This window comes from Zeus faber (genome assembly GCF_960531495.2).
Source record: "Zeus faber genome assembly, chromosome: 5".
NCBI lineage: Eukaryota > Metazoa > Chordata > Actinopteri > Zeiformes > Zeidae > Zeus > Zeus faber.
The window spans coordinates 36,101,597-36,113,358 of record NC_137192.1 but is presented as its reverse complement, the minus strand read 5'-3'; the positions used below and the strand labels follow the sequence as shown (position 1 = coordinate 36,113,358).

The following is an 11,762-nucleotide window of genomic DNA, read 5'->3' as shown; positions in this document are numbered from 1 at the left end:
TCAATAAAGTCATCTGTTACGGAAAGTCATCTGTTACAGTAAAGTAATGTGTTACAGTAAAGTAATGCAGTTGAAGCCCTCTGGACTGTCCTGTGAGAGCTTTTCAAATGAAATTGACTTCAGAGCATCCATTGTTCTAGCACATTCCTGATCATCAGGGCATCCTATAATATGCTCTAATGATCCATACAGAGCTACGTGTTGGTGCTGGTCTCCTGCAGCTGCAGCTCCTGGCACCGTGAGAACCTGAAACCTGAGCGTCTACGAACCTGGATCTAGAGCTTTCCTGGTCCAGGAAGTCCTCCCTCACTTCCTGTAATCCAGGAAGAACTCCCTCACTTCCTGTCATCCAGGAAGTCCTCCCTCTCTTCCTGTCATCCAGGAGATTCTCCTTCACTGCCTGTCTTCCAGGAAGTCCTCCCTCACTTCCTGTCATCCAGGAAGTCCTCCCTCTCTTCCTGTCATCCAGGAAGTCCTCCCTCTCTTCCTGTCATTCAGGAGATTCTCCTTCACTGCCTGTCTTCCAGGAAGTCCTCCCTCGCTTCCTGCTGTTTAACGTTCAGGAAGTCCTCCCTCGCTTCCTGCTGTTTAACGTTCAGGAAGTCCTCCCTCACTTCCTGTCATCCAGGAAGTCCTCCCTCGCTTCCTGCTGTTTAACGTTCAGGAAGTCCTCCCTCACTTCCTGTCATCCAGGAAGTCCTCCCTCGCTTCCTGCTGTTTAACGTTCAGGAAGTCCTCCCTCACTTCCTGTCATCCAGGAAGTCCTCCCTCGCTTCCTGCTGTTTAATGTTCAGGAAGTCCTGTCCTTCCATCGTTCAGGAAGTCCTCCCTCACTCCCTGTCGTCTAGGAAGTCCTCTCTCCCTTCCTGTCGTTCATCATTCAGTAAGTCCTCCCTCGCTTGCAGGAGTTTACGACTAGTTTATTACTAGTTTACTACTAGTTTACTACTAGTTTACTACTAGGTAACTACTAGATTTCTACTAGTTTATTACAAGTTAATCACTTGTTTATTACCAGTTTATTACCAGTTTAAAACTAGTTCACAATGACTAATATTTTGTGGAAGTGCATCCCCACTTGTCGGCAGTCTACTGGTTTGGGTTATTATTTAATATTTATAGACGGATAAACGGCCAAAGATGTGCTTTCTTCATCCTCCAATTTAATCTTATTTCATTTTTTATTTTTTTATTTATATTTTATTTTTATTATTTTGTTTATTGTTTTTTATTTTTTACTTTTTAACTTCCAACAGCCGTCGAAGGAGGGGTACGAGGCCCCTCCTGCTCCACCTCCTGCTCCGCTCAGTGAGTCAGCACGTCATGTTTTATAACACAGGTTTCCTCGGTGGTGCCTGTGGACATGGAGGGGCTGCATGTTCCAACACACGGGGGAAGGTTACATAACGTGAGCTCATAGAGTTCACTCCCTGACGGGCTTCACCCGTTAGAGAGGCGGAGGCCTCTGAGCCGGCTCCTTCAAGTGACCACGCCCTCCTGCGGCCCACCACACAGAATGAGAGGAGGACCCCAGGAGCAACAGCGTCAAGAGACAAACAACCAACAAATAACATTTTTGTTTCATATTATGTGACACAAACCAAACTGAGGCATAGAGTGTGTGTCTGCATGGGGCGGCGTCATTGTTGTTCAACCAGTGAGTTATTCTTGTTATACAACTACAAGAGTTATTTTTTAACCATCAGCCTGACGAAAAATGATGATCTATGATGATTGAAATGTTCTTGTACATTTTTTGGTTTTAGTTGGTTTTCATACCGAACATAATGTAAAATTGTGGTATTCTGGAAATGATAATTCCATTGAATAATAATGACATATATAATAAATCATATATGTGCACCTATACCAACCATTACCGAATTGGAACGAGTCGACTCTTGTTGCTGAGCCAAAGAATCCGACTCAGTAAAAAGAGCCGCAACTCCCATCACAGTGGCCTTTACGTAACCCCGCTGTGCCCCCCCCGTCCTGATTGGATAGCTCTGAAGACGCACTGCCCACGAGGCCGCCTCCGATTGGTCCTCTCGTCTGCCTCGCTACCCGTCAGCCAATCAGAGACGACCGCGGTGAAGAGAAACAACACGGAAGTGACTCAGACGAGAAGCTTCCAGGCGACGAGCGCGGCGGTTTAAATGGTAAAACAACAACAACACAGATTCCGTTGAGAATAAAATCTTTAAAACAGTCATTTAATGAATATAACATCAAATAAAATAAATGTTTAAAACCAAGAAAGGGAAAATAAATACGCGCTCCGAGCAGAGCCGAGCAGGGAGTTGATTGTCGTCCAATAAATGTCCCATTACGAAGATAAATGAAGTCGCTTCATTCATTACATTTTAAAAATAGTGTCATATCTTAACAGGAAATAATGAAATAAAATCATGACGGAATCACGGTGACACGATGCAGCGCTTTACTGTTTATTTTTAAGACCACGCCCAGTTCTACGCGGCGCGGTGACGTCACTGCCGTGCCGCGGCTCGCCATTGGTCGGCGCTGTGCGCGGTGCGGCGCTATAAATACCGCCGAGCAGCGCCTGTCAGCGCGCCGCGTCGTGTCCCGCTCGTTGCCCGGGGAGATCCGCACGTCCGATCCGCCGGCGGCTCGACGACACCTCCGGGCAGCGCTCCGACGGAGGAACCCGCGCCGGGACACACACCGGGACAGAGGAGCCCTCCGCCGGCTGACCGAGCCCCGGTAAGCGGCTTCTATTCGCGGTTAAAGGGACAGTCCGGGCTCCGTTGCCCGGCGGGGGAAGCCTCCGTCCGGACGGTGTGTCCGCATGCTAACGGTGCTAGCTGAACGCACGTCCGCGCTGGGGATGAGCTAGCCTAGCTGCTGCCGTGGGCCGTGCGGACCGGGCTCAGCAGCCCCGGGGCCGGGTCGCCTCATTGTGCACTGGCCGGTGGAGCGGGGACCGGGGGCGGGGACCGGGGACCGGGGGGCGGGGAGAGCCGCGCACGCATGTGGCCACGCGCATGCGCGACCTCTGAGTCACTGCAGAATGTTGCACAGAACGATGCACTGTATTAATAATGATAATAATAATCATAATCATAATGATGATGATAATAATAATAATCATAATAATCATAATCATAATGATGATGATAATAATAATCATAATCATAATGATGATGATAATAATGATAATCATAATAATCATAATCATAATGATGATGATAATAATGATAATCATAACAATCATAATGATGATCATAATAATAATAATCATAATCATAATGATGATGATAATAATGATAATCATAATCATAATGATGATCATAATAATAATAATCATAATGATAACAATAATAATAATCATAATCATAATGATGATGATAATAATGATAATCATAATGATAATCATAATAATAATCATAATGATGATGATAATAATGATAATAATAATAATCATAATGATAATCATAATCATAATGATAATAATAAGAATAATAATAATCATAATGATAATAATGATAATAGTTATAATGATGATAATGATCATAATGATAATGATCATAATGATCATACTAATAATGATGATGATGATGATGATAAAGATAATAATAAATGTGTTATGTTATACTGTACACCATAAATTCCTATTGTATTCATGTTATATAATGTTGTATTAATATTACACTTGATTAAACTGCAGTGTTACAACAACATACAGCGTGTGTGCGCGTGCGTGTGCGCGTGTGTGTGCGTGTGTGTGTGTGGTTGATAGAGCTCTTCAGTGGGGCAGACAGGTGGGGGCAGACAGGTGGAGGCAGACAGGTGGGGGCGGGCGGTGGCTTCTCTTCCGTCCGGTGATAATTAAAATCCTGTTAGGAGCCGGTGCTAGGACAGATGGACGTTTAGAGAGAGCAGCTCCCTGGGTGTATTTAAATGGATGGATTGAGAGCCACTTCATCTCAGTGTCACAGCTTGGCATTAATAGTGAAGCAACATAAAAATAAAGTAAGAACTGTTAATAATTGCTGAAATGAAATAAACCTCAGAATGGACGACTAAATATAAGACCTTGTAAAGTTAATCGTGTGTGTAAGATCTCTCTTTTAACAAATGAAGTCATGATCATTCCAAATCATAATCCCGTTTCATGATTGAGAACAAAGAAGTATAAAAGTACAGCTAAATGTAACATTCTAATGGGGGCGTGGTCCTCCTTAAGCCCCGCCCCCGAGCGTCAATTTAGAAAGGTCCAAAGCAGACGAGCCATGTGGTCAGTGGGTTGAGTTGTAGTAGTTTTACTTCCAAAATAAGTCTAAAAGATGAAGCAGTATGTTTTTGCAAACTTGTTTCTTTGCTCTTCTTGATAATAATACATATAATGATGGTGATGATAACAATAATATATGACGATGATAATGGTTTTGTTCATTTTTAGATTTTGTTTGTCATCATTTGGCACAAAGTTCATACAGAAGCAGCCACTCCACCTCCACCTGAGGACCTGACGGAGGACTTGCAGTTGTTCTAGTAACATGAGAGGACAATAGGTCACTAAAATAGGTCAGACAGGCAGAGAGACAGACAGGCACGTATGCAAACAGGCAGAAAGTTATATAAGAGCATTTGGCTTCAGTCCAGGACTGCTGATGTCACAGTGTTTGAGGACAAGCCCTGCACCCGACGGTGCCTTCTGAGGCCCCCCTGCCGGCCCCCAAAACCCCCTGCTGATCCCCAAAACCTTCTGGAAAGGCATATTGCCCACAAATGTGATAATAATAGTTATAATAAATATAATAATAATAGTAATATTATTGATAATAATAATAAATATAATACTAATAATAATAAATATAGCTGCAGGCAGCAATACACAGGGTCCTTCTAAGCCATGTTAGGTACTTATTACATTTTCCTTATTACACTTATTACAGATTTTCCGGCATCAAACGACCTGAGTTCATTTTGATTCTGATCCCAGTTTGTCGTCCAGAACAATCTTCCAACTCTCGGCCAAAATAGTCTCGGTCCTGTGTGACGTGTCTTCATGGCTGAATTGTGCGACAGAAGCTCAATTATTTGTACATTATAGTTTGAACAGCATCTGGAGGTTGTTGAGGTTCAGTAAAACATCTTTTTCCACTGACACTAGTTACAACATTGACAAAGTTGAATGGTAAATTTTAGACGGTTGAATGTATGGAAATCAAACTGTTTATTATTTATACAACGCATTGGGAGAATGAAGAAGACAGATCACTGTTTTATTCAACAATTAAATATCAGTTTTCAGTTTTTATAAGATGACATGTAGTAATTGCGTATTATTAAAAATGGCAATCCTCAGTCATCAAAAAAACCATTTACAACTTATATGAAATTGTCAAATAAAAGCGTGTTTTCCAACGTGGTGTTAGATGTAGGTATTTAACACCAACACTGTTCAGGAGGGTTGTGTTTATAAAATGATAAACGTATGTATTTTGGTAATATCGGTCCTGTGACAAACTGTCGCTGGCTGTGATGTCATCAAGTGAATCATTTTGTATTTTACCAAATGATTGCCCATATATGTACAAGTACATCTGTCAATTCCTGTGATGAGGTCATTTTTCAGCGAGCTTTGTGGACGTGCAGCCGCAGCCGCTCTGACAGACAGGTGACGTGGGTGTCGCATGGGGCAATCATGACGTAGTGACGGAAGTTTGAGCGGTTGCCGCCGTATGGGGCAACACTGACCCAGTGATGTCATTTAAGTGGCCACGACTTCCTGTGGGTGATCTCTTCCAACGCGTCACGGTACCATGAAACCGGAGGCGCCGACCTCTTTCTGGAGTAAGCACCATTTCCTGGCGTCTAGTTTTCCCACGCGTTCCTGGTACTTCAAAGGCATCATGCGGTCGCACCGTCGGCGTGGTGTTCAACAACAACAACAACAACAATAATAAATATGATGATGAACCCTGTCTTTCCATCTCTACCTGTCTGTCTCTCTCCAGTCAAAATGGATCTACATGATGAAGAAATTGCTGATGGAGACATTCTGCCCGTGGTGATTATTGGTAAAACATACCACACACACACATACCACACACACACACACACATACCACACACACACACCTCACACACACACCTCACCCACACACACACACCTCACACACACCTCACCCACACACACACAGACACACCAACACACACACGTCACACACACCTACACACCAACACACACACACACACACACACACCAACACACACACCTACACACACACCTCACACACACACACACACACACACCAGACAGATCTTCGTTGGACTGGAACATTTCCCAGAATGCACTGCTGCACCGGGCGTTATAAGTTACTCAACAACTTGTTAATGATGACCTGTCTGACTGTTTAGTTGTCTCACTGCCTGTCTGTCTGCTCATGTGTAGCAGGTCAAATGAAAATCTCAGACATTGGAAAGAGTTAGTTGATGATGTAACAGGTGTTAATAAATAAACACAATGGATCATGTGTTGGGTGGTGACATCATGACAGTGACTCAGCACTTTGACACAAACACCTCATAACTTTACTTATTTTTTACTGCAAAATGTGTTTTCTTTTCCAAAGTTCTTCAAATTCATTTTTTTAACATTAACAAAATTATTTTCCAAAAAACATAGAAGTCTTGGATTTATTCAAAAAAGTCAAAATAAAAATATAATTTCACATTATTTTAAAATGTTCTGTTTTTTAAATGTAAAGTTCTTATTTTAGATTTTAAACTGAACGACCGTGAACGTGCTGCTGCTTTATTCATGTACATGTACACAAATATACACATACACACGTTCATGTACACACACACACAGGCGTACGTATTCAGGCGTCACATGGTCATTGATTAGCTCTCAACGTGTGTGTGTGTGTGTGTGTGTGTGTGTGTGTGTCCTAGGTAACGGCCCGTCCGGGATCTGTCTGTCCTACCTGCTCTCGGGTTACACCCCCTACCTGTCGCCCGACCTGTCTCACCCCAATGCTCTGCTGCAAAGCAAGCTGGGAGAACAGCCGCACCTCCCCCTGCTGGAGCAGGTAACACCAACACACCAACACTAACGTTTATCAATGTAGGTTTTAATCTTTAACAATTGATATATATGATGTATATGACATCATTATTCATATCTAATTATAGTCATATTGTCAGTAACAGTCATGTTATCATGATGCCTCCAGGACCTGGAGTACCTGTGTGAGGGCCTGGAGGGTCGCTCCTCCAACCCAGTGGCGGTTCTCTTCGATTCGCTGCTGTTGCCCGACAGCGACTTCGGCTTGGACCACGCCTCCCCGTTATCATGGCGATATGAGGCGGAGCGTGCCACACCCCACCTGGTGCTGGGGAAGGGCCCCCCCGGTGGAGCCTGGCACGTACGTTACGACACCCGTCTGCCACCACCCGTCAATTTCCCTGGTTTCACAGCAGCTAGGCTAGCTGATCCCCTCTGCAGCCATGCACTGTGCTAACACGGTTAACACGCAGAGTTGGGTTTCTGATATCCCAACTCTATACCTGATATCCCAGCATGCATTTCAGTGTTCAGAGCACAAAGTCAATCAGTCACATGATCAAACCAACTGGACGTCACAGTCACAGCTCAACTCTAAAATACCTGTCTCACTGATCGCTCTGGGAGGTTCCAGTGTTCTGCCTGATCCTTCTGTGTTTTGGTTTGGTGCCCTCTAGTGGCAGCAGCATCAGCACAGAACTACAGTGTGTGTGTGTGTGTGTGTGTGTGTGTGTGTGTGTGTGTGTGTGTGTGTGTGTGTGTGTGTGTGTGTGTGTGTGTGTGTGTGTGTGTGTGTGTGTGTGTGTGTGTGTGTGTGTGTGTGTGTGTGTGTGTGTGTGTGTGTGTGTCTCTCGCAGGCCATGGAGGGCTCCATGCTAACGCTTAGCCTCGCTAACTGGATGGAGCTTCCTGGACTCAAGCTGAAGGACTGGATGAGAGACAAGCGGCGGTCAGTTCTGTCTGTCACTGTAAAATTCATTATTATTTTTCAGGTTGTTCTTCAGAAATGTTTGCACAGTTTCCCATGAGAGATATTTTCTTGCTAACGGTTCACAAACAAATTCTCCAGATCAACCAGGTGGTGGTGCTATAATTAAAAGTTAAAACGCTAACGTTTAAAAAGGTGGTTGGTCAGTACGTCCAGGCAATGTGCTCTTACAAAAATGAAACTCTGCCCAAACTCACTCAAACCTCCGCACTCAACGTTCCGCCATTTTGGATTTTTTGAAACCATTTTTTTCCCCGCGAAAGCTTTGTCAGCATTTCACCGAGAACATAATGAGCTCGACATGAAGTACCAAGAAGTACCATGAAGGCTACTAACCGTCAACTTGACAACGGGCGTGGTCTCATACAAAATTGGCCGTAATACATGGAATCCTCACAGATCTGAATGGGAACGTGGATGTGACGTAGAATGTGCAGATGTGACGTTGGAGGCTCCACAAACACCAAACGTGTTTTACCTGCTGATGGGCGGTGCCGACATGGCCGACATGTACACCTGGACATGTTTACCTGCCAATCACATGACGGCTCACAACTCAAGGTTCAGGTTCATGTCGTCAGGACATTTGGGGAAGATGCTCCATCACAAGGTGGGGGTGGGTGGGGGCAGCACGGGCGTGGTGACTGACCTTCTGACCTGGTTTGGACTAAACCTCCACCGTGAGATCTAAACGGGTTGGGATGGACGCTCGCAGCTCTAATTGTATCATTCGGGTGGTTGCTCTGTCATTCTGTCGCTCCACCATGACTCCACCCTTCTCTATCTCCATCACTTTGACTCCACCCTTCTGTCTTTCAGGAACCTGAGGAACGACCGTGCCACGCCCGCAGAGATCGCCTCCTACTACCAGCACTACGTTTCCCAGAAGGCATTGGGGCGCAGCTTCGCCTGTGGCACCGTGGTCACCGCGGTAACTAGGCAGGGTGGGGGCGTGGACGGGGCACCACCCTGCTGGAGTGTGACGGGGCTGCAGCGGCGGGAGGGGCAGCATCTGGACGGTAACAGCTGCTCTTCCTCTTTAGGGGGAAGCGACGCCATTGATTATGTCACAACAGGTTGACGACAACGCCAAACTGACCTCCACCTCCTCCACCTCCTTCTCCTCCTCCTGCAGGTGGCTCTGCTCTTTCTGACAACATCCCTTTCTCGGTCCGTGCTCACAGCGTTGTCTTGGCGACGGGAACCCACGACATCCCAGCTCGTCTGGGTGTGGACGGTGAGTCGCTGCCCTTTGTGTGCCACTCCTTCTGGGAGCTGGAAGGCGCCATCTCCCGCGGGGAGCTCGACCAGTCGTCCGACCCCGTGCTGGTGGTGGGGGCGGGGCTTACGGCCGCCGACGCCGTCCTGGCCGCTCACCACCTGACCACGCCCGTCTACCACGCCTTCCGCCGCTCCGTCACCGACCCCGCCCTCATCTTCAACCAGCTGCCCAAGCTGCTCTACCCAGAGTACCACAAGGTGAGGAAATCACCCAGAAAGCTCCAAGGTTCCAAACTTCAGCTCCGAGTTTTTAGAGATGAAGGATGTTGCGTCTGATGGAGGATGATGTTGCGTCTGATGGAGGATGATGGAGGATGATGTTGCGTCTGATGGAGGATGATGTTGCGTCTGATGGAGGATGATGTTGCGTCTGATGGAGGATGATGTTGCGTCTGATGGAGGATGATGTTGCGTCTGATGGAGGATGATGGAGGATGATGTTGCGTCTGATGGAGGATGATGTTGCGTCTGATGGAGGATGATGTTGCGTCTGATGGAGGATGATGTTGCGTCTGATGGAGGATGATGTTGCGTCTGATGGAGGATGATGTTGCGTCTGATGAAGGATGCTGTGTCCCCTCAGGTCCACCAGATGATGCTGCAGCAGCAGCACCGGGACGACCAGCTCCTCCCCCCGTCGTACCCCGGGTACCTCAGCTTCCCTCGTCACCGGGTGCTGGCGTTCCGACCCGACCGCAAGTGCGTGCTGGAGGCGGAGTCGGGCCGGCGCACCGTGGTCCAGGTCTCCATGGCACTGGTTCTGATCGGCTCGCACCCCAACCTGTCGTTCCTGCCGGACGGGGGCCGGGCGCTGGCCGTGGACCCCGAGCGCCCCGTCAGCTGCCGCCGGAACCCCATTGAGGTGGAGCCCTTCACCTACCGGGTGGTGGCGCCCGGCGCCCCAGACCTGTACGCCATGGGGCCGCTGGTCGGGGAGAACTTTGTCCGCTTCCTGAAGGGCGGCGCTTTGGCCATCGCCAGCGACCTGGCCCGCAGGCGGCGGGCGGGGCTCCCTGCCGAGAGACGGGCGGATGCGGGGACGGACAGACGGACGGAATGCGTGGTGGACTCGTAGCCCGGACGGACTGGACCACACGGAGCCGGTCGTTCTTGGCCAAGCGGCTCCGGTCCCGGAGGTGAAGACGGTCCAGGCAGCACCGGACCAGACTGTTGCCTGACTGGATCGGGCCTTGTCCACAGAAGGGCGTGGCCCCAGGGGTCAACTAGAAGGAGAGAGGGGGTGGTGGTGTTTAGGTTTCAGGGTTTTTCTGTCACTGTCGATTCTGCAGCAACTTTTCTGAAAAGGGGCTCAACAGCACCAGCTGCTACTTGGTGTTTGTTCCAGGATTTGGTGAAAACCACAAATTACAAAAGAAGAAAGAGCGACGTCACCTTCTGACCCAACTGGAAATATCCTGCGTCTGTTTTAAACGTCAGTTCTTCTTCATGGACAGAACCAGCCGCTAAGTGACAGATAAATCGGTTCAGTTCGGTTGTGGTAATAGAAGCTTGTGTTTCACCTGGAGATGCTGCTGCAGCTTCGCTCCGTTGGATTGAATCTCCATGAAATGTTGAATGTGCAGACGTTCCTCCTCCTCCCAGCGGCTCCGGGCCACGCCCGCTCCAGGCAGAGGCTGTTCCCCGCTCACAACGTTACCTCATCGCTCACGTTCTCCCAGAACAAGCACAAATCCTGGTTCTGAAACGGCTTCCTCCGCTCTCGGGCTTTCAGGAAGAACGGCTTTTATGATGTTTCTAGTCTCAATGTTGTGCACTGAGTCTCCTTCTGAAGAGAAGGAAAAAGATTTCCCAGATATTTATTTTTCCATCATTTCTGAACCTTTGTTGGGAAGAACGAGCGTGGAACCAAAACCTTCATGTCACAGGAAGTGAATCAGCTTGTTGTTCTCCTTCCTGTTTCCCCTCTTTCCTGTTCCCTGTCCAGAAGGGTTTGGGTTCTCAATGTGAAACAGAAATGAATGATAATAAAATGATAATTATAGTGTGTGTGTGTGTGTGTGTGTGTGTGTGTGTGTGTGTGTGTGTGTGTGTGTGTGTGTGTGTGTGTGTGTGTGTGTGTGTGTGTGTGTGTGTGTGTGTGTGTGTGTCCCCTCCAATTGTTTTCCAAATGTGATGATTCAGCGTCTCAGACAAACTTGAGTTTTATTGTGAATCTGTTCCATCGCTCAGATGAAAAGTATTTCTGTACTTTGTTTGATAAAAAATACTTTGTACCGACTGATGCCTCTGTCTGTTATTATTTTATTATATCTTTATTTTAGTGTTATTACTGTTATTTTTTTATTATTACTTTAGATTTATTTTTTATTATGGGAAAATTCTCTGAACTTTGAAATCTAAAACTATCTGGAACCTACTTCAGCAGGAGCGACGGACATGGTTGAGGCGTCGTTTGAGCCGCTATGTCACCAGGATCTCATGCTTTGACTTTCAT

At 46.9% G+C, this 11,762-nt stretch overlaps 1 protein-coding gene across 1 annotated transcript; it reads left to right on the top strand.

The window, feature by feature from the left end:
* The first annotated feature begins 2,585 nt into the window (after positions 1-2,585).
* Positions 2,586-11,538, top strand: osgn1 (oxidative stress induced growth inhibitor 1). The gene is made up of 8 exons (XM_080000925.1): positions 2,586-2,724; positions 5,985-6,047; positions 6,927-7,063; positions 7,208-7,399; positions 7,896-7,987; positions 8,846-9,045; positions 9,162-9,505; positions 9,891-11,538. The coding sequence occupies exons 2-8, from the start codon at positions 5,990-5,992 to the stop codon at positions 10,380-10,382; spliced, it is 1,515 nt and encodes a 504-aa protein (XP_079857051.1). The 5' UTR covers positions 2,586-2,724; positions 5,985-5,989; the 3' UTR covers positions 10,383-11,538.
* Positions 11,539-11,762: the final 224 nt, after the last annotated feature.

Coding starts and splice junctions, on each gene's coding strand:
- osgn1 (XM_080000925.1), top strand. CDS start 5,990: ATGGATCTACATGATGAAGAAATTGCTGATGGAGACATTCTGCCCGTG. Junction 7,064..7,207: donor ACCTCCCCCTGCTGGAGCAG/GTAACACCAACA, acceptor TGATGCCTCCAG/GACCTGGAGTACCTGTGTGA. Junction 7,400..7,895: donor CCCCCGGTGGAGCCTGGCAC/GTACGTTACGAC, acceptor TGTCTCTCGCAG/GCCATGGAGGGCTCCATGCT.